General features: G+C 31.2%; 1 protein-coding gene across 1 annotated transcript in view; it reads right to left on the minus strand.

Moving 5' to 3' along the window:
* The window catches only part of LOC129976586 (uncharacterized protein CG3556-like), a 63,650-nt gene that overhangs the window by 34,811 nt on the left and 4,015 nt on the right, over window positions 1-24,824 (minus strand). The window contains exons 3-5 of the mRNA XM_056090229.1: window positions 18,069-18,264; window positions 8,256-8,375; window positions 3,705-3,924 (exon numbers count right to left, since the gene is read on the minus strand). Of these exons, the coding sequence (XP_055946204.1) occupies window positions 3,705-3,924; window positions 8,256-8,375; window positions 18,069-18,264 (536 nt within the window). The remainder of the gene's footprint in view (window positions 1-3,704; window positions 3,925-8,255; window positions 8,376-18,068; window positions 18,265-24,824) is intronic.

Below are 24,824 nucleotides of genomic sequence, written 5' to 3' on the forward strand. Positions count from 1 at the left end.
ACATGTAAACTCATGTAGGCTTCAGAGGTATAAGTTTTTCTGTACAATGAATTCTCTAATTTTAATCACTTATTCAATATATTTGCGTAATAATATTATATCAACCGACATTGAGAGCTCTAAATCATCTTAAAAGGTTTAAAATAAGAATTCATAAATTATAGAACTTAAAACTTTACATATTTTGTTTATATATATATATATATATATATATATATATATATATATATATATATATATATAGAATAAATAAATATTCTAACGTAGAGAGAGAGGAAAGAACGATTAGTTTTTAATAAATTCAGTTTTTAAGGTCAATTGTTCCTTTACCATAGATTATTAGAAAAGCAGTTTCCTCAATTGTACTAAGCTTTTATTTAATTTTCAATAGTCACTATAGCTTAGTAATTTTAAAAATGCAAAAAACATCATTTTGCCCTAGTTTTGGGGCAAGATAATTCTGATAAAAAGTATGAGCCACTTTTTTCTTAAGATATATAAAACAGTACACTGCGTATTTAAATATTGTTAAGCAATTTATCGGAAATAATACAAAGAATTATCACAATTACAACCCAAACACATAACAAATAAGGACGAGTAATAATCGATGTTTTTTAATATCAAAAGTTATAAAAACATTTATTCCTTTCTGAGATTTATCATCAATCGTGCCACTTTTCATAAATTCGGTAATATTTTATTTTGTAGGAGGATCGTAATGGATGTAATAAAATGAAGGTACCCCATTGTGCTTTCATTGAAAACTTCACCTCATAGCTTAGTTATATTAATGCCCTGTTTCAGGGCAACACCAGGGCTATTTTCAGATAGACCTCGTAATTTTAAACCGAGGTCAGATGACGATGACGACACCTGAGCAGCCTCTTCCCTTTCTAAACTTCCACGCCAAACCAGAGGGAGGGCGTTCACCCCAGCGGATTTCACGCACCAGACCAACTTCCACGACAGTTCTACGATGGAATAGGATCTCGAACCTGAAGCCTTTTAGTTCCGAAGCCGAGATCTTAACAGCAGGCAGCCGCGGTCCCTAACTTTATTTCCTGCTATGATTATTTTACAGAAAACATTTTTTCCCTATTTCGAGGTGTTTTTTATTTTTTTGCCTTTGTTGATTTAAATCTTTTTATTAACTTACTGTGTTTTCTTTTGAATTAACGTATGTTCTATAGGTAGAATTGTAAAAATATTATGTGCAAGTTCATATGCCTTGCAGTATTTGCAGTAATTAGTGAATCATATAGAGGAAGAAAATCAGAAGAAAAAAAGAAATAAAGAAAGCACATAAATGTTAAATAATAGACAAAAAAAAGCCTTTGGAGTAAGTTGATGAGATAGAAAACTTTGTTCGGTTACCTTGCCCCAAACGGAAACATTAAAGGTTTCAGATTCCTTTTTTGGTAGAATTAACAAGAATAAGACATACATAAGTAGTAACCATGAAAAGCGTTTTGTCCAAAACAGTTGATTATAAAAAAGAAAAAAAACAAATGACTTCCTTGTTTATCAATAAGATCTTATATTCAAGAACTTAAAGGATTATTAACCCAAGCAGCAGAATTTGTTAAAGATTGCTGTATAATATTATTTTATATTAATCAATATTCAACAACAATATACAATATTGGGAAATATCTTAATATACTATTAAATATTTAACAATAATATATAATACTGTACAATGTCATAATATATCGTTTAATATTCAACAATGTACAATATCATAATATATTAATCAATATTCAATAACAATATACAGTGTTGTGTAATGTCTTAACATACTGTGGCATGGCATAATTTATTATTCAATATTTGACAATAATATGCAATTTTGTGCTATATATTGTCATACATTATTAAATATTCAACAATAATACAATAATAATCATATATAGCTCAATATTGTGCCATAACTTAATATATTATTAAATATTAAAAAACTATATTGCACAATATCCTAATATATTATTCAATGTTCAATAATATTATAAAGTATTTGTATGTTATTTGGGAATATCTGATAAAATGCACAAGTATCATCTAACGAACAACGAAATAGTCACAGTGTCTTCAAACTGTGCAAATTTTCAGTGCATTATAGTGTGAAACATTGTAAAGTAACAGTGTTCGAAGAAGATTACTTTTGTCACTATCATCAGATCCTTAAACACCAAATAAAAGAGCAGGGAACTTCCGAGTTATGACGATAAAAGCAACATACGAAATAATTTATGTTGTTGATATAACAAAGAGGCAAAGGGGAAAAAATGGAATCTCAAAGATTACCACTCAGTGTATTAAGTGCTTCAAAGTAAAGAAATAAACTGATAAAAGAAATTAAGCTTATTCCCCAAGGACTAAACGACAAAAGATGATGTTGTAAAAACTATTAACTTTAAATTGTTATAAGTCCTTATACTTGAAATCATTTTTGTCTCGAGTTTCTTGTTAATAGTGAGCTGAAAATGAAATTTTCTTTGTCACAAATGAATGTTAAAATCGAAAACGCTTGTGGCATTGGTAGACATAATCTAAGATTATCATAATTTTATCCATAATTATAATGCATTTTAATTTTGAGTCTTCCTAATAATATTCATTGCCGTTTACTTTCACCATGGCTTTTTTTCCAAAGCCTTATGCTTTTGAGATTTGATTTCCAAGTCTCATTTTTAGGTAAAAAAATTATTTTTTACACATTACTCAAAAACTGGTTTAAAATCTTTTATTATAAAATGCAATATAAACAAAGTCTTTAATATAATTCATAAGAAATTATTATAAATATTTCAGAATCTAAAATCCATGTGTGTGTTTTTTTCTTTCAAATTAGATATCAGAGAGAGTCATTCAAATGAATCCAGATGTTAATCACGATTTATTCAATTAATTGAATTGATTCAATTAATTCAATTAATTGAATTAATTAAAGGCAAAATATTTTATTACCCCCAAAAATAAAAAAAATACATACTTTTAGGATTCTAGTTTATTCTGGAATGAATAAAAAATAATAACAAATTGGCACTTTTACTAATATTAAACAATTCAAATTGAAAAACAGCATGCAATAAAAGCAAAATATAAGATTTATGTAAATTTCTTGCATCAAGTAGATTTGATCTCCGAATAATTGGAAGGAATTTTGTGGAATTCTAGTTTGAAATATATGCAAAATACCGTTTTAAAATTAACACAACAAAATCGTAAGATATTTGAGATCTAATTTTCCTAGTTCATCTTAATATAAATGATCATAAAACAGAAAATAACTTCTTAGTTAGAAATTAAATTTTATAATTCTTTTAGAACTCTGGTTCTTTCAAGAGTAAATAAGAAATAATAATAAAATTGCACCTTTACAAATATTAAACAATTAAAATTCGAAAACAACTCGCAATAAATGCAAAATACAAGATTTAGGTAAATTTCTTGCATCAAGTAGATTTGAATTCCGAATAATTGGAATGAATTTTGTGGAATTCTAGAATAAATTACATTGAAAACACCGTTTTGAGCTTAACACAACAAAACCATAAGATATTAGAGGTTTAATTTTCCTAATTCATCATAGCACAAATTATCATAAGACAGAAAATAGCTTGTTAGTTTGAAATTAAATTTAAGAGCAGTATAGCAGAAATTTCCACTTTTCAGCAAGGAACTAGGTTTTTCACACTCACCTTAATAGATAAACCAATGTCTGCACCTCTAACTGTTTTACCATTAGATTGCCCTCCAAATTTGCTTTCTTGATATTTCTGTCGCTAGCTAGAAACAATGCAGTAATTCCTCTATGAGTATTTTCTTGCCAACCAGAAGTTTGAGACCATTTCCTTTTCAGCCACTGAATTCCGCTATTAAGACTGTTATTCAAGCCATAAAGTATAGGAGTATAGTTTCCTAAAAATATAAAGATTATAAATAAAAAAAAATTACAATTCTAAAATCCTATAAACATTTCAAATTCCAACTTAATCATTTTTATTGATTGCTTACTTATTTTTTTAATACCATTTCATTTAAAATCACAATATTGTCACGTAGATACTTTAGTATAGAACTCAATGATACACACACGAAGTAGAGCTAAGCCAATTTATTAACTGAACACAGAACTGAGAACACAGTGGCTGACAAATCTTCTGCTTTTATACTAGCTGGGAAAGTTCCAGAATACTTTTCTGGAGACAGTAAGAAAAATCCAGAATACTTTTCTGGAGACAGTAAGAAAAATCCAGAACACTTGTTTGGTAAACTAAAGAAATGTCCAGAATCTTCTGGAACATGAAATAAAGGGAAACATAAAATCAAGGAATTAAATTCTCACACAAACTGTTAATCACTGTGTCTCTAGTGGGATTCGAACTCACAATCTCTTGATTATGAGATCAGTGCTACGACCATTCGGCCATAAAGAGTTGACTGCCTTTTTTCAATGCGGCAATATTATGGGAATTCCATAAAAGACTGGAGACTTTAAGGAATACGCTATTTTAATCGTAGAGTAGACAGTCTATAAAAAAACGTTAAATTACCTTAGGGCACATACGATAAAATCGTGGGAGGATCCGTAAAGGCTTGAATGACATGTAAACTACGAAAGGAAGTTTAAAGCGAAGAATTTCCAATGACTATTTTAAAGAATGGCCGACAAGCTATTCATGCAGAATATTTGTGGAATGATTATTCGCAAATTTTCGGAATCGCAAAAGACACGCCATGCCATTTTCCAAAAACAGTTGAAAATCTTGTTATGGATCCTCAAGGGAAAACAATTTTAATTCGAGACTCATCATCTATTCAATGGCAGAATTAGACTAAGTTTAGCAAAGAGCAAAATATGATTTTTTTTCATCCACAATTTTCAGCAATGTTTTTGCAAGTGTAAATAATGCCGGGGATATAGTATTATTTTTTCGCTTGTCCAAGATATCAGCTTTGATATTCTGTTCTCATATGCCTCCTAAGACTAGTGTCGGGGGCATCCACAGTCCGGAACAAATAATGGGTGAGAATAAATGTAACTATCTCAATTTTAAAAAAGTAACTTACAATGGTTATGCATATGTAACAATCATAAATTAGGTTTCAGATAGCTTTCAGAACTGCTCACATACACTGTGTCTTTTACCAAGAGCAGTCGAAATTCTTAATAGGACTCCTTCAGAAAATGCACTATCTACCAATAAATAATTAGACACCTGTGATATGATAAAAGAGATAAGCACAATTTATTCGTATTCAATAGTTGGTAGAGTCTCCACCTGGGACATTTACATCCTTAACCCTCCGGAGCATGCTTTCCTCAACTGTTTGAATGATGGACAGTTGTATTTTCTTTCTACTCGGCTTGGAAAAGACATGTAAGTTCTTTCACGGATTTTGGACGACTCCTGTATCCCATAATTCGTTGACCCAACTCGTCCCAGAGGTTTTCTATAGGATTCAAGGCTGTACTCTGGGCAAACCAGTTCAGTCGGTTCACCTCATTTCATCATACTTGTCCATGGTGAACCTCGTCACAGACAAGTGGCGTTGTCATCCTGGAAATAACAATGATCCAATCCATGAAACTGCAACAGCGTAGGAACTACATTTATGTCTAGAATAGTGGCGTACGTGTCGGCTTTGGACTTGCTATGAATTGGGATCAAAAGTCCCAATCCATACCACGAGAAACGCTCTAGATCAGAATTGCCCTTCCACCAAACTTTACAGTAGGCACAATGCATTCTGGCAAAAGTGTTCTCCATGCGTACACCAAATTCAGACTCTGCCATCCTATTGGTAGGGATTGAATCATGATTCATCATTTCAAAGAACCTCTTTTCATTCATCTACAGGCCAATTTCGAAGTGCCTTTTGACTACCTCAACTGAGTAGTGTGATTGGATTTTGTAAACAAAGGCTTATGGGTGGCAGCAGGACCATGGAACCCACGCAAATGTGCTTTCTTACAGATGGTATGTATATGTATTGAAACAAGAATCCCGGAGGCTTGTTGGAACTCCTGGAGTATATGGGCCATCGGTTTGGTGAGGTTTTTCAGAATTTTTTCCGGCAGCACTCGTCAGTCGCTATCTCTTGATTTCTTGAGTCTTCCGGGTCGAAGCACCTTCAGACAATCACCATTAATCTTCCACATTTGAATCACAAAAGCCACTGTCAATTTTGCAATACTTATGTCCCTTAAGAGATGACGATTTCTATGATATCCAAGAATTACGCCTTTCTCGAAGTCAGGCAGCTCTGAATTTTGTGGCATCTTGCATGTGACTTAATTTTTCATTAATTTTATAATTTGATATATTTTCCTACGCGATATTTAAGTACAGAAGGTGTAAAGTAGATCATGATCACAGATATCTTCATTTGCATGAGTGTCCAAATACTTATGGGTAGATCATCTACAAAAGCATCGTTCTCCTGCGGGAATTATCATATACCAGATTCACCAACTGACCTCTTCAAAAGAATCTCTGGGGCAAGATCTCCATATGAAATTCATATCAGTGCTGTTTGTATTAATAAATTGGTCTGATCTCCATGCATTAATATCTATATTCAATTATCATGGTATGATTTATCAGTACAATATACCTTAATATGCATCAGTTGAAAATATTCAAATAGCCATAAAAATTTCTTCTACAGGAAAATAGGACTTCAGCTAGAAACTTAAATATTAGTTATCATGCTGGTATTATCATTAAGGTTAAGTATTTGAATACATGGACTCTATTCGGTAATTTTTATTGTTAGAGAAGGGAAATATAAAATAATTTCTTAATAAATATTTATTAAGCAAGAATCAAACGTTTAAACTACTAGACCTTAACTACTTAACTACTTAAACTAATTTAAACTACTAGACCTAAAAGATTTCGCCAATCAGTGAGTTTCATTTCCACTTCAAACGAATTTTTTTTTGTCCTTTGGAAAATATGCAACATTAGAAAGAAATGATAGCACATAGTATTGCTAAAACAAACGGTGCACATCCTGGCAAGAACATGATATTTACTATCAACTAAAAGTCTGTTATGGGATATCTTTATTCCAGGTCTTATTCAGGATTACTGGTTTCGTTTTGTGTCAATTGAATCACTTAACTTGTTAGATTTTCAGGAGTTTTTGAGAAAAAATTTTCACACATCAGATGATGTGAAATATATTCAACTCATTTGTTTCCAAAAGCATTGTCTTATTCTTATAATCAACTCAAAATTTAACAAGAAATAGAAATTTTCTGTTTATCTAAAGATTTTTTACTCATGTTTCAATCTAATTATATGTGCAATTTAGTTGACAAGGAGTCTATAAATTTGATATTAAAATGATCTTTAAAACATTCGGTGAAATACAATAATAATAATAATAATAGAGCAATTATTACTTTTCATAATAAATAACTTATATTATATGACTGATTGAAGAAAAATTCTGTAATTTCTCTTATTTTTGAAAATTGATGTAGTGAGCTATGATGGGGTGTAGCAGAGATTTGCCGCCTAGAACAGAAAATCACTTTTTTGAGTTTGTATTCTAAGAAATTCATATACATAGCGAACATATATCAGTTTTTATATTAAATCAATCGATGTTAAATATCCTTCCTCTGTTAAGATAAGGATTTGAAAGAATAGAGAGCATTAAAAGAATTTTTGTTTTTTGTTTTTTTATACTTATAATGAAATTTCACCTCTTAAATTATTCGATTGAAACAATGGCAGAAGCCTGTTTTCTTTCTTCATAGCAAATACATTTTTCCAAACCTGTCGCTGTTTTTTATATTCCACTGATTTTAAGCTAAGATACTTTTGACGATGACAAACAAGACTATTCAACTTGCAGATACGCTAAAAATTATGTTGGGATTGCGCAAACGTTTCATCATTTTTCCTGAGGATCGGAATCTAGAATATGATGCCAGCAGTGCCTACAGCGAATCTACGAACATATCGATAATATGCATTAACACATTTTGTGCCATGCTACAGATATTTTTGCTGGGACAGTGCAAAATGAATTAAGATCATATTAATAAATTTGTTCCTATGTTAGTTTTTTTACTGAGAAAACGATTCACTTTAAAATTATATTGTTTATATTAATATTTTAGTTTTGTGTATTTCGGGTCATATAAATAAATTCATGCTTTCAGTTTAATTGCCATAGTTTTCGGTTATTTACTTATACAAGTCTAAAATGAAATATAATTTTTAACATACCGCATTCCTTTTCATCCGAGCCATCGGAACACTGTTCAGTTCCATCGCATTGTTGAGTTTTAGGAATGCATCCGCCATCGTCGCATTGGAAGTTATCTTCGGGAGAGCACGGAAGATTTTCTGGAAATTGCATTATTAGTAAATGCCTCAAATTATCAAAATCTCATAAAAATAATTTATAATATCAATAAAATAACAGTATTCAAAATAATGGAGGATCCAAAAATTATTTGTTTGGATTTGAAAAAAAGCATGGCGAAGCAGAAAATGTTTGGATCCAAAAATTTTCTCATTATTAGTTTTCTTCCTGATGTTTACGCTCAAGTGCAGCCCCAGCTCCCCTCCCCTGGTGTGGCGAAAGTAGAAATCCTTCAGCTCCGACTGAGTTCCTGTAACAGCTGGATCAAGAGATAGATGCTCCTCTACTAAGCAGGAGACCAAATTCAATGATTTATTGTTCACATTTACCTCCTGTTAAGCGAGGCTGTGATCCAATGTTTTAATAATTTATTAATAATATTTTAATCCTTTAATAATTTAATTAGCATATCGTTGTTGAGTTTGTAAATAAACTATTTAAAAAAAACTACAGTCCGCTACTTTTTTATTGGACTACAGACATCCACTAATAAGAAAAAGAGCTTCAGATTTTACACTTACACGAATCTGCATTTTAAAAACACTATGAAACGGTAACATCACACCCCTAATAGGAAATCAAGAGGTGTTAAGTCTGGGCATAGATGTTTTATCTCCAGAAAAGATATAATTAATCTGGATAAGGAAAACTATTTGAATGAGGGAAATCTTCATTCAAAAAGACTTTGGAAATTTTGCCCCAGAGCAGAATGCGAACATTAATTTATACGAACTATGTATAGATTCAAATTATAATCTTGAGAAAAGACAAAAAATATGTTATTATTGTCTGATAGAAAAAAAAATGAGCCTGTGGCATTTCTGGTCATTAGTACGCACAACACATTAATGTGTGGACTGTTATGAATTATTTTAAACATATTATATATGTTTCTACATATTATGTTATATCTGCTATTACTACTTACTACTATGTGTGTGGATTTCAGTCTATATGGTCAACCATCTCTATAGTAACACTCAAATTAAAAATTCATCATTTTATTATAAAGCTTGCAGTTATATTTTTCCTGCTTGAAAGTTTTGTCTTTTTTGCAAAATTCGATACACTGTACCAATACCTAATTGTCAAGACGCATTCCGTCCTCTTTCATATTTTTAGACTGGATCCAAATGTTTACCTAATATATGAAATATATTTTTCTGATTTTTTTGCTATCAGACAATAATAACACATTTTTTGTCTTTTCTCAAGATTATAATTTGAATCTATACATAGTTCGGCAAAAGTAATGTTCGCATTCTGCTCTGGGGCAAAATTTCCAGAGTCTTTTTGAATGAAGAATTCCCTCATTCAAATAGTTTTCTTTATCCAGATTAATTCTATCTTTTCTGGAGGTAAAACATCTATGCCCAGACTTAACACCTCTTGATTTCCTATACCTCGAAATGAGGATGAGATGCTTCCGGCATGGTGGTTGGATCTCGCCACCCTGGAGGGTACACTAATAGATGGGGGATCTGGCTCCTCCCATCGATGACGGGAAGTACTTCCTTCGGGGAGGGTTGTACCGTGGCCGGTGACGGCCCTTAGGACTCAACCACAGTTCTCGCCAATGTTGCTGTTACGGCGGTCCGGTCATTCAGTTTTATGGTTTAAATCCGTGTGCCTTCGGGCGGGTCGGAGAGTTAGATGGTTGACTTAACCGGTTACTTTCTCTACAGTCTGAAATGTTTTCAGTTTCAACAAACTTTCTTCGTAAATTTAAAATGTTGTTTAGAGATAGATGTTTTATTTTTTTGTACATTGCACAAGTTTCAATTGAATTGTGGCTATAGGCTCGGTTTAAAGCACCAACTTTATACAAGAAACATCTTTATTGGGAATCCTTACTTATGCATGTCAAAATTAATCTGAAATGTCAATTAAAACAATCCACTTATGTAAATAAATGCTCAAATGTTTATTGCAAGCCCCACTTTTCTGAGCCAGTTGATTTTATATTTAAAGTTAAAACTGTGAAATATATTAGGACCAATCTTACTTTAAGTATCTTTTACAATTTTATCAGTAAATATAACAGAAAAAATAGGAATGAAGTAAAAAAGTAAACATCAATTAGTGACTGGAGCTCAAATTCGGTTAGCATCACTTGCTTTCTAGTCGGATAAAAAAAATAGTGTGGTAAAAAAATTCGAATTTCCTTTTAATTCCACATGATTCAATAACTAAAAGAATTGTTCTTCAGAGTAACAAATAATTATTATGTGAGCACCAGATATTTCGTGTTGGAATATTTTATTTTGTCAGCCGATATGTTTTTATTATACCAAAACATGATTACATGCCATCACAGGGAAAGACGATCACATGATGTCACGTTGGTATCAGTTTATTAACGATGAAGTTACTACACTGATACTAACCTTACAAGACATCATTTAAAGTAGATGACGTACAATATCTAATTTTAGTATAGTTTCATATTCAACCTTTCGTGTGGGCAATAGGCGAGTACACAAACTTACTTATAATAAAAATGATTGCCGGTCTCTCTCTCTCCCTCTGTGCATGTATGCGTGTGTTCGGGCTCTCTAAGCTAGTAAGCTTATTCTTGACCTAGAGCTAATAAATTTAGCATATGCATACTTCGATATTTTAATTAAACTTTAATTAAAATTTTAACTATTATCTGGTGAAAACTTGATGTTGATTGGGTTTGACGTTTTTGAGACCTCAAAATGCACGAGCAGAAAATTGGCGATTTATAGCTTTTGATGGCTCGTTTTTTTGCTTTTAGGGTTATTAGAAAATGATAAAGAAGATTGTCACATTTGGAGACTTATCGCTAACAAAAAGTTACAATTTTGCTCGAATGTCCGCCGACTCTCCTGCCTGGTTAATATAGGGCAAGGTCGTAAGAAATTATCACCTGAAGAATACAAAGAAGAAAACGGAAATCAACACGAAAGAGTGGGGTAAGATATCGAAAGGCATATATAAATATACAGTAGAATATTAATAATAAAATATTTTGTTTTTAAACTCGTTTTCAATTTTTCTAGCTGGAAAAATGTTTTGGAGCTTAAAAGATTTTGAGATGAAAAAAAAAAACATATTTTTTTTAAAAATTAATTTCTTTTTTAAAATCCTTTCTAAAGACAGTCCCTTGAGATTCTTTTGTTACTTGAGCATGTAGTCTTTGAAAAACAAAGGAAGTTCTTGTTTCGTAGTGGCAAAGTAACAGATATTTTGTTAATTAACGGTGGTTCCACTCTCAAAGAAAAATCCTTGCAAGTATTAATCATGTTTCAAGCTGGTTTAGGTTTCACGGAATGAAATAAATCAATTTCGTTGGGGCACATATTTTCGTTGCGTGTTTTCCCATTATTTGTGATTGAATGATATTTTCTGGTGTAAAGCACGGTCTCAATTTATTTGGTTATATTCATTAATACGGAGGGTTTTACTGATATTATTTCCATGCATTTCGATCAATGATGGGCATTGTTGGGAATACATTTTGTCCTCATTTCTCTCTCTCACTGTACATAATTAAAATCTTAAGAGTGCGTTATTTTCACATAAAATATTTCATGTGATTACGCGTTTTCCCATTATTTGTGAATGAATGATATTTTCTGGTGTAAAGCACAGTCTCAATTTATTTGGTTATATTTATTAATACGGAGGGTTTTACTGATATTATTTCCATGCATTTCGATCAATGATGGGCATTGTTGGGAATACATTTTGTCCTCATTTGTCTCTCTCACTGTACATAATTATAATCTTAAGAGTGCGTTATTTTCACATAAAATATTTCATGTGATTACGCGTTTTCCCATTATTTGTGAATGAATGATATTTTCTGGTGTAAAGCACAGTCTCAATTTATTTGGTTATATTCATTAATACGGAGGGTTTTACTGATATTATTTCCATGCATTTCGATCAATGATGGGCATTGTTGGGAATACATTTTGTCCTCATTTGTCTCTCTCACTGTACATAATTATAATCTTAAGAGTGCGTTATTTTCACATAAAATATTTCATGTGATTACGCGTTTTCCCATTATTTGTGAATGAATGATATTTTCTGGTGTAAAGAAGTTCTCAATTTATTTGGTTATATTCATTAATACGGAGGGTTTTACTGATATTATTTCCATGCATTTCGATCAATGATGGGCATTGTTGGGAATACATTATGTCCTCATTTGTCTCTCTCACTGTACATAATTATAATCTTATGAGTGCGTTATTTTCACATAAAATATTTCATGTAATTACGCGTTTTCCCATTATTTGTGAATGAATGATATTTTCTGGTGTAAAGAAGGTCTCAATTTATTTGGTTATATTCATTAATACGGAGGGTTTTACTGATATTATTTCCATGCATTTCGATCAATGATGGGCATTGTTGGGAATACATTATGTCCTCATTTGTCTCTCTCACTGTACATAATTATAATCTTATGAGTGCGTTATTTTCACATAAAATATTTCATGTGATTACGCGTTTTCCCATTATTTGTGAATGAATGATATTTTCTGGTGTAAAGCACAGTCTCAATTTATTTGGTTATATTCATTAATACGGAGGGTTTTACTGATATTATTTCCATGCATTTCGATCAATGATGGGCATTGTTGGGAATACATTTTGTCCTCATTTGTCTCTCTCACTGTACATAATTATAATCTTAAGAGTGCGTTATTTTCACATAAAATATTTCATGTGATTACGCGTTTTCCCATTATTTGTGAATGAATGATATTTTCTGGTGTAAAGCACGGTCTCAATTTATTTGGTTATATTCATTAATACGGAGGGTTTTACTGATATTATTTCCATGCATTTCGATCAATGATGGGCATTGTTGGGAATACATTTTGTCCTCATTTCTCTCTCTCACTGTACATAATTATAATCTTATGAGTGCGTTATTTTCACATAAAATATTTCATGTAATTACGCGTTTTCCCATTATTTGTGAATGAATGATATTTTCTGGTGTAAAGCACGGTCTCAATTTATTTGGTTATATTCATTAATACGGAGGGTTTTACTGATATTATTTCCATGCATTTCGATCAATGATGGGCATTGTTGGGAATACATTTTGTCCTCATTTGTCTCTCTCACTGTACATAATTATAATCTTAAGAGTGCGTTATTTTCACATAAAATATTTCATGTGATTACGCGTTTTCCCATTATTTGTGAATAAATGATATTTTCTGGTGTAAAGCACGGTCTCAATTTATTTGGTTATATTCATTAATACGGAGGGTTTTACTGATATTATTTCCATGCATTTCGATCAATGATGGGCATTGTTGGGAATACATTTTGTCCTCATTTCTCTCTCTCACTGTACATAATTATAATCTTATGAGTGCGTTATTTTCACATAAAATATTTCATGTAATTACGCGTTTTCCCATTATTTGTGAATGAATGATATTTTCTGGTGTAAAGCACGGTCTCAATTTATTTGGTTATATTCATTAATACGGAGGGTTTTACTGATATTATTTCCATGCATTTCGATCAATGATGGGCATTGTTGGGAATACATTTTGTCCTCATTTGTCTCTCTCACTGTACATAATTATAATCTTAAGAGTGCGTTATTTTCACATAAAATATTTCATGTGATTACGCGTTTTCCCATTATTTGTGAATGAATGATATTTTCTGGTGTAAAGCACGGTCTCAATTTATTTGGTTATATTTATTAATACGGAGGGTTTTACTGATATTATTTCCATGCATTTCGATCAATGATGGGCATTGTTGGGAATACATTTTGTCCTCATTTCTCTCTCTCACTGTACATAATTATAATCTTAAGAGTGCGTTATTTTCACATAAAATATTTCATGTAATTACGCGTTTTCCCATTATTTGTGAATGAATGATATTTTCTGGTGTAAAGAAGTTCTCAATTTATTTGGTTATATTCATTAATACGGAGGGTTTTACTGATATTATTTCCATGCATTTCGATCAATGATGGGCATTGTTGGGAATGCATTATGTCCTCATTTGTCTCTCTCACTGTACATAATTATAATCTTATGAGTGCGTTATTTTCACATAAAATATTTCATGTAATTACGCGTTTTCCCATTATTTGTGAATGAATGATATTTTCTGGTGTAAAGAAGGTCTCAATTTATTTGGTTATATTCATTAATACGGAGGGTTTTACTGATATTATTTCCATGCATTTCGATCAATGATGGGCATTGTTGGGAATACATTATGTCCTCATTTGTCTCTCTCACTGTACATAATTATAATCTTATGAGTGCGTTATTTTCACATAAAATATTTCATGTGATTACGCGTTTTCCCATTATTTGTGAATGAATGATATTTTCTGGTGTAAAGCACAGTCTCAATTTATTTGGTTATATTCATTAATACGGAGGGTTTTACTGATATTATTTCCATGCATTTCGATCAATGATGGGCATTGTTGGGAATACATTTTGTCCTCATTTGTCTCTCTCACTGTACATAATTATAATCTTAAGAGTGCGTTATTTTCACATAAAATATTTCATGTGATTACGCGTTTTCCCATTATTTGTGAATGAATGATATTTTCTGGTGTAAAGCACGGTCTCAATTTATTTGGTTATATTCATTAATACGGAGGGTTTTACTGATATTATTTCCATGCATTTCGATCAATGATGGGCATTGTTGGGAATACATTTTGTCCTCATTTCTCTCTCTCACTGTACATAATTAAAATCTTAAGAGTGCGTTATTTTCACATAAAATATTTTATGTGATTACGCGTTTTCCCATTATTTGTGAATGAATGATATTTTCTGGTGTAAAGAAGGTCTCAATTTATTTGGTTATATTCATTAATACGGAGGGTTTTACTGATATTATTTCCATGCATTTCGATCAATGATGGGCATTGTTGGGAATACATTATGTCCTCATTTGTCTCTCTCACTGTACATAATTATAATCTTAAGCGTGCGTTATTTTCACATAAAATATTTCATGTGATTACGCGTTTTCCCATTATTTGTGAATGAATGATATTTTCTGGTGTAAAGCACAGTCTCAATTTATTTGGTTATATTCATTAATACGGTGGGTTTTACTGATATTATTTCCATGCATTTCGATCAATGATGGGCATTGTTGAGAATACATTATGTCCTCATTTGTCTCTCTCACTGTACATAATTATAATCTTAAGAGTGCGTTATTTTCACATAAAATATTTCATGTGATTGCTTTTTTTTGAAGGTTGATAAATTGAGTATGTATTTAGATATCACTAGATATCTATACGTATAATAAAGCCCAATGTGTGTATGTGTGTGTTGGCGCTCTACAGGCCAGACCGTTTGACATACAACTACCACATTTTGCATATGTATACCTTGGAGGTAGGAAATGTGCATCTAGGAGGTATTTTTTAAAATTGTAAATTAAAATTTTAATTAATTAAAAATTAAGCGAAATTTTAGCGTTTTTCCGCTATAACTTCCGAAAATATTATAGCACAAAATTGATTTTTACATCATATTGAAGTTCAGAAAATAAACTTTTTAATGATTCTAATGTTAACCTATAAATTAAATTTCTATTTTAATGAATTTTTAAAAAATAATTTAATCTTATTTTTCAACAATTTATTTCGAACAGAATAAAAATAAAATTTAATCTGCACGAGCACGTCATTGGAAGAATTAGCTTTTATCAACGTGGTGCCATCACCTTTACAGAAGTTCAGATTAAAAAATAAATCAACTATTATTGCAAATTAAATATATAAAAATGTAATTTTCACCACGTGTATTTATGAAGTGAAAAAATAATTTGAAACGGTATGTTTTCATAAAAAGTAAATGGAAGAAAAGTTTTCTATGATCTTTTATAATATGTCTATTATTAATTCAATAAAAAAGTTTAATTATAGGCAAACATGGTTTAATATATATAGGATAATCACTTTAATCAGCGTTCATCAGCTAATTTCGGGCATACATCTACTAACAAATTGGTCTAAATGAACTAAATAATTATATTTTATCTAACATGAGCCAATAAATGCCTTTTGAATCACATTTAACAAAATATTCTTGAAACATCAATAGTTTAAATAAAAATTATTGAACTGAAATCAACTAAATCAATCACTAAAACTGACTAATTTATGAAATTTGAATATCACTCTTCTATAAAAAGTGACAATTTCAGACCATTTCATTGACTTCATCAAAAATATCAAATATTCTGCCAGGGTTTTTCGGCAGTGATTGGGCTATTATTATGATTGTTCTAAAATTGATAAATAAAAACTTCATAAATCGGTCAGTTTTGATCGCAGAAGACAAATGCGTTTATTTATCTATTTAAAGGTTGAAATATCAAGAATATTTCGCAATATATAGGGTGTTCATTAATTATTGTCGGGGTTTCCGCACCTCATAACTTTCGAATAAAAAATATTACCAAAAACCGATTATGTATTCGTAAATTACAACTCAAAGAATTATGAATACTTAAATTACAACTCAAAGAATTATGAATACGTAAATTACAACTCAAAGAATTATATATTCGTAAATTACAACTCAAAGAATTATGAATACGTAAATTACAACTCAAAGAATTATGTATTCGTAAAGTACAACTCAAAGAATCGCCTTCAGCTGAATGCCTACAAAGTGCAAATTGTGCAAGCTTTACACTTTAATATCATTAATAAAATTCTTTGAGTTGTAATTTACGAATACGTAATCGGTTTTTGCGTAATATTTTTTATTCGAAAGTTATGAGGTACGGAAACCCCAACAAAAATTAATGAACACCCTGTATATTCGATTCCTTAAGACGAAAGGACTGTGTAAAATTTAAACTTCATAATGTTTTCATAAGTACATTCTCTGACTGAAATAAAATAAAATATTTTTATTTACATCATTTAAATATTTTGAAAGTAAAACTAAAAACTGAATTTTACGATGAATCAGAGAAATTTTTGTTAAATAATTCTTTAAGATATTATATACATTACGAAATTTATTCTACAGCGCACATAGAACTTCAATGCAGAACGACTCTGCTGTCAATTTCCATATTTATACAAAAAGACATGGTTGGTTTCAGTAAAAACTGCTTTTGTATTAATTGCAGTTTAATATTTCCACTCTAATTTAAAATAGAAATTTTATGAGAGCTATCAAAAAATTACTGAGATTGATAAGTAATAGAATGAATTGTTTAAGACCTACATAAATAGTATAACTGATGTATATAATTATCAAAATCTGAAGCTTAAAAATATTTTGCAGAGAAAGCTATTAAGACACCAAGTTACATAAAATATTTAAATTGCAAATTTTAGCGATTATTAATATTGGCGAATCGGCTGATCGCCAAAGACGGCTAATTAATTTATAAAGCAATTGCGCAACATTTTATAAGCTGCAAATTATGAAAAATAAAACTTGGTCTTTTTGAATTTTCTTTGCGAAACTTTATAAGGGTGATATTCGTCTTTTTTTGTAGAAATTTCATAATTTTGATTATATGTCATCGAATCATGTATTTGATTTGTTTATGGCATATTTGTTCTAGAATCGGTCATCAACATTACCATAAATAAAGAAATATAACTTCATTTTTCGTTCTCCGTTATATGTCGGTCGAAAACTTACCAAAGTGATATCTAATGGAAAAACGGCTTGTTTTAGCACTATCAACTTCTAATATTTTGTGCTCCACCCTTAAATCATCGTTTAAAATCAAGATATCCCAGTTGGGGCGTTCATAAAAGCCGTATCGTTTGGGACAAAAGAAGTATATTTCATTTCTATCAATTACAGAAATTTCCACTTTAGTAGTTCTGCAGTCCTGAAAAAAAAATCATTTTATTAACCTCATGGGAAAGATACTTATTCTTTGTGCATTTTGAAGATACCTTTACATATAAAGGTTGTCCTAAAATTAAAGCAAAAATTGAATTTGCTACCATTTGCGCAGTAAAGTGTTGACAAACCTATTAAAAAAACTATATGATAACTGATAATTTTGGCTTGTTATAATTGGATCGTTACACGATAAAACAACGTGTTTTCATTGTTGAACAATATTTTAAAAATAATGAAAATCTGGCTACCATAGTGCGAAAATTAGAGAAATGGCCTCATGTGATTTAACTGGATTTCTTTTTATGGGGTTATTTGAAGTCAAATAACTATGCCAACAAACCCACAAACACACGCACATTGAAGAAGAAAATTCAATGTTACATCAACGAAATTCAGCCACATTTATGCAAAATTGTCATGGAAAATTTCGGCAAAAAAGTGCGTATGTGCTAGTAAAGCCGTAAAAGCCGTTTGCCCTATGTGCTTTTCCATACATAACCCTATCCTTTGAACTTTACGATTCAATAAAAATATAACAATTTAAAGAAAAAAAACTGTGTTTTTTATTTAATTCAAATTTTGTGTAAATATCTCCATAAAAATAAATCCAATGGGGTTCAATCGCACGATTAAAGGGGCCAGTTCTCAAATTTTGAAATCTTGACCTCCAGACCTTTCATTATTTTTGAAACATTATTCAACAAGGGAAATTTGTTGTTCTATTCTTGTAACGCCCCATTTTTACGAACTCTAAACTATCAGCAGTCAAATGTTTTTTAATAGGGTTGTCAACACTTTAATGCACAAATGGTAGCAAATTTAAATCTTGCGTTAAATTTGTTATTCCTTTTCTATTCGTAAATAACAATAATTACAAAAGAAATTTAGTTGGAGATAGGATTTCCAGTTAAAAAAGAATAAATAGTTTGTTTTTGTGATCAGTAAGGCATCAAAATATTTTTAAAATAAACATACAGTAACAGTAATATTTTGGATAATTTTGTTATAATTTATGAATTTGAAGAGATTTATTCGTACATTTTAATGGGTCCATGCCAACCAAGTATTTGACACCCTCATTTAAAAAGTTCAGTTTTTTCAAGCACAATCTCTAATTTGAAGCATAATCCTTTCTAATGGTGATATCAGAGCGCAGTTTAATTAAAGTGACTGTAGTGATTGGAATTTGAAGCGTAAGAAAATAAACGTTCATAGATGGCGCTAGGCAACTAGCGCGAGTGTAATTAAAAGAGTGATGTCATTCGAGTGTTTGCTCTTGAAGGAGAAGGAGTTACTGAGCAGAGTAACTCGAACGAATCTGCAATAAATTTGTTAAGTTTTCTATTTGCCTATTTATTGAAAGCACTCACGAACCAGCCACGACAGTGACATTATTATTTGAATCGTTATTTTATAATTTTTTATTTACTTGCCAGACAATTTTTCTCTAATTTTAATAAATTATTCAAACGTAACTTTAAATGCAATTCCTAACAGTGTTATCTAATATCGTAAAGAAATTCAAACGGTGTTCGATGTCTCCAGGGCCGACCATCTTGGGTGCGGCGGGTGCTATGCACCGGGGCCCCACGACTGAGGGGAGTCCAACCTCATTAAGAATTAAAATAGTGTTCTGAAAATAGCGTTTACACGTACTGAAAGTATACAAGTTTGTTTCCACGTGGTTGGCTGAGCATCGACTCAGCCAACCACGCCAATATTAGGCAATAATCGCTACCTTTGAAAAAAGTTCATTTATGAATAAGGAAACCCCTTCAGACAGGTTAAGACGGCGCGGTGCAACTTCTGGGCGAAAGCAACGACCTGAAATCGCACCTTGTGGAAGGAGGTTGAGACTGGGTTCAAATGGACTTGTATTTACTTTTTTTTACATCTAATGTAATATTTTTATGCGTGCATCTGTGTATGTTTGTTTATATTTAATTGTTGAAACAAAAAGTAAAACGAAGATAAATTAAACGATCATTTCCTAGCATTGCACACTGCATTACTTCTTTACTGGACACGACTGGAATAAGAAGAATTAAGGAAGACGTTTAAAAGGAGCAGTCGATGGATTTGAAAATATACGAAGTTTACAGTATATATTATAGTCTAGTGCAAGCGTGCAAATATTATTGATATAAGATAAGTGGATTTACAGTCACTTATCTCACTTACTAGGTAATAGCGTACAGTATAGCATATATTAATTTGATAATTCATTCTATAAACTGCTTAATACTGTTAGATATAACCATGTCCATGCCAATGAAATATCGCTCTGGGTGTCAAAAAAGAAAAAAGAAGAAAAGCTAAACTTCACAAGAAGTCACAAATATATCACTTTTCTTGACTTCTAAGTAATTCTGGAAAAGAAATGCTTCAACTTCAGAAATTACAATTCAAACTTCAACTGGGGAAGAAATTTTTACTCCAACTACACAGTCTTGCAATGAAAATGTTGAAACGGTGAAAGAACCGTGTGTTTACACAAATATGACCGAATCAGAAGACAATGACAATAACAAATACGATCAGGAGAATATAAAAGATCTTGTTTTATGGCCAAGTATTCTAACTGATCAATTTAGAATGTTTTGTGTTAAAATCAGACCTGTAACATAAAGGTGTTTCTGCTAAAAATGCTAAAGGTAGGTCATTCTCCACTACATACTACTTTTTAAAAAATGTCAAATAGTGAAACCCAATTTCGCAGCTGGTAAATTTATTCAAAAATGCAAGACTCCTTATTTTACTTTATACTATTTTCCAAAAGAAGAGGAAATGACCAAATTAGACGATTTGTAGGTGGCTAAAATGAGTGAAGAAAGCTGTCAAGTGTAATCCAAGATCGTGAGCTTTCTAATTGTCATTTTAATTCGTTTATTGGTTAGAAAGATTTACTAAAACGACTAAATTTATGTTCGACTATTGATAAAACAAATAAAGTTAATATAAGTAAGGCAACGGCACAACTCAAATTACTATTTCAAAGAATTGTAGATGTGATTCTATATGTAGCGTGTAATAATCTTCCACTTCGAGGAACCAGCGTAATAATCGGTACTCCTAAAAACGGACATTTTTAATCGAATTTTTAAGTAAATACGACCTGTGGTAATGGATCACCTAAACAAAATAATGAATTCTAAAAATAGAACTATACATCATTTAGCAATAGATCACAAGAACAAATTATTTCTGCGGTAGGAAATGAAGTCCTTAACAAAATTAAACACAATATAAAAACAGCCACGTACTATAGTATCCAAATGAATTGTATTCCTGGTATTTCCCATGAGGAACAAACTTCAATCATTATTAGGTATGTAAATTTTGAAGAGAAAAGGGTTTATTGAAGTAACTGAAAAACCTTTTTTTTCGCACATCTAGTTCGAGGTATTGTAAAATGATAATGTTTTTGGTTCAATTTGTTTGTATTTATTTATCTTTATTACTACAGCTGTTGCATGAAAGAATGTCCATTAGGGTGGAACGAACTTTTCCACCGAAGTTGCCTTTTGGTGTAGATAAAATAAATTATAAATATGAGCAATATCAGAGTACGTCTTGAGGTGCCGCAAGAGCGTTAAAATTTCATAAAATTGAAATTTTTGCTACATTTTAAAGTTTTTTTTGACGAAATAATCGAATTTTGATTTTTCATTTTTAATGGCATGGAAAAGATGTCTTTTGGTATAGATAAGATAAATAAAAATTATAAAAAATATTAAAATACATCTTGTGGTGCCACAAAGACGTTCAAGTTTCATAAAACACTCTTTTTGCACTTTTTAAAGATTTTTGCGAGCCTTAATTAGGAAATAAATAGCTTTAAATAAGCGTTATACTATGGATAGAAAAATAAAAATAGTTTTACTTTTGCATTGGTATGGCATCCAGAAAGCTGAGTCATCACTGAAGTAGATGTTATTGAGGGGAGGCGGAGTTATGTCTGCGTTTGGTGATGAGATCAGAGCTGGTGCCGAGTTCAGTTGAGTTTGAGTCTCCGCTCCGTCTGTTGTGTAATGATTAACGTAACTGATTTTTGAATTTATCCTCTTGTGAACTTTGTAGTAAGTAAAAATGGCTCAAGTTAAGTTAGTGAAGACAAGACAAACGTCAAAATGTCCTATTTTTAGGAAATTTAGGGATTTGCTTGAAGTTGAACTGCTTATTTACGAATCTATTATGAAGCGCTATTGTTATATTAGACATAACCTCAAAATTGCTTCAGAGAAGGATCCTTCTGTAAGTGAAATATGGGGCACTTTAGTTCGCAAAATAGAACAAATATAGCGAAGACCTTCTATTCCCGTCATTTCTAGCAAAAGAATTTTGCCAATTATAAAAGTTTATCCTGATAAATACAGGAATTTATTTAAGTCTAAAAACAGAAAAATTTCAAATAAGTTTGATTCCAACCTCAGAAAATTTAGAGAAGAAGCTAAACGTTTATTTGATATTACTGCCTGTAAATGTGTAAATTTTAATACTTGCACTTGTATAAAAGAAAACGAAAAGTACCAGTTATGGAAAAAGAGTTTCTAAACGATCAACGCTCTAACAGGAAAATGATTATAGGTAACATTGATGTAGCTACCACAAGCGCTTTGCGGAAGAAAAAGTAAACAACTACAAAAATATTAGTGTTCCAGAAATGGTTATTGGCAGAGCTGAAGAAAAACAGGGTTTTTTAAAAAAAGCACATACAAGAAGAGACAGACCAACCAAATCCATCAAATAAACAAGAAGAAATAAAACTACCGAACCCTTCGAAACTGAACGAAGAGAAAAGCACTCAAATGCGTATTAAATTGTCATCTGTAACTTCCATTGCTGACCGTATCGGAATATCAGATAGAGCTGCTTCAGCTATAGCTAGTGCTGCTTTACAGAACTTGGGTCTAATAAGAGAAGAAGACAAATCCTATGTAATGGACAGGATGAAAATTAGAAGAGCGAGATCAACAAATCGAAGAGTTCTCATTAAAGACAATCTTTATGCTCAGATAATCGAAAATAGTGTATTGTTTTTTAATGGGAGGAAAGACATAACAATTTTTCAAGAAAAGAGAGGTAGTAAGTTGTATAAAAAAGTTATTTCAGAAGTGCACGTTTCACTAATAGAGGAACCAAACTCAAAGATTTTAGGTCATGTAACACCTAAATCTGGCACCGGAAAAGACATAACAGACAGTATACTGGAATTTCTAAAATATAGAGAACACAACAAGCAACTTCTGAACTTTACTGCTGTTGGGTGTGATGGAACCGTTGTAAACACTGGGTATAATAATGGTGTGATTTTTTTGATGGAGAAGGAAATAGGAAGACCTTTACAATGGTTAATCTGTTTGTTCCATTGTAATGAGCTATCACTGCGACATCTTTTTTGCCACTTTATGGTAAAATGAAAGGACCTAATGAGTTTAAAGGCTAAATAGGTCAGCAGCTAGAAAACTGTGCTAGTCTTCCTGTGGTTACCTTCTTGCCAATTGAAAATATCCCTCGTCTTCTGGAAAACAAAAATGATTTAAATACAGATCAAAAATATTTATTGGATATGTATATCTCTGTATGAAGTGGAAATTGATCACTAGATTTATCTTTAAGAAACCCTAGAAAACTTGCTCACTCCAGGTGGCTGACATTAGCCAATCGCTTGCTTCGACTGTATGTGGCAACTGAAAATCTTAAAACTCTGGCTGAATACATTGTGAAAGTGTATAATGCTTGTGTGGTTTAATATTAAGTTAGAACCGTCATGTACGTATGGTTTCAAACATATGTTTAATCTTATCTCATATTCACGCTATCTCTGTAACGATTTCAAGACCAGATTATTCAAAGAAATGGATACTTTGCTGCTCCAGAAAATATCCTTTTATACATGCTAAGTGATGGACGTAAAATTCAAAGAGAACTTGGTTTGCAACGTGTTTTAAAAGCAAGAACAAAAAGTATAGACATAGTAAGTTCAAAGTTCCAAAAATAAACTACGATGCAAAGGATTGCGTGGACATGATCTCATGGTCTGAAAATTACGTAACTGAGCCCCCTTGTTAAAACATGTTTCCAGTGACTCTCTCAAATACACTTTATACTGAAGACATCTGAAGTTGAACCAAATAATATAACGGACTCGGTTATCGACTTTCTCTTGCTTCCTTGTCACACGCAAGCTTTGGAAAGAGCTGTAAAACTGATGTTCGAATCGGTCCAAAATGTCTGTGGTTCAGTCGCAAGAGAAGGATACATGAAAGAAAAAATTGACTCACGTGTGAATGTGCCAAAATTTAATACAAAAAATCAGTTTAAAGGAGCAATGGAGCAGAAGAAAAGTAGCCTTTGAATCCTTAACGATACAAAAGTAAGAAACCAAATTTAACATTTAATATTTTTTTTATTATTATTATATTTTGTAATTAAGAATTTTTCGAGTTGTAGTGCGATATGTATTTAAAACCATCTTTTGTAACATCATATCTACGAAAAATTCATAAAATTCTTTTTATCAAAGTTTATAATTTTTCAATT

The sequence above is a fragment of the Argiope bruennichi genome, chromosome 1 (assembly GCF_947563725.1).
Source record: "Argiope bruennichi chromosome 1, qqArgBrue1.1, whole genome shotgun sequence".
NCBI lineage: Eukaryota > Metazoa > Arthropoda > Arachnida > Araneae > Araneidae > Argiope > Argiope bruennichi.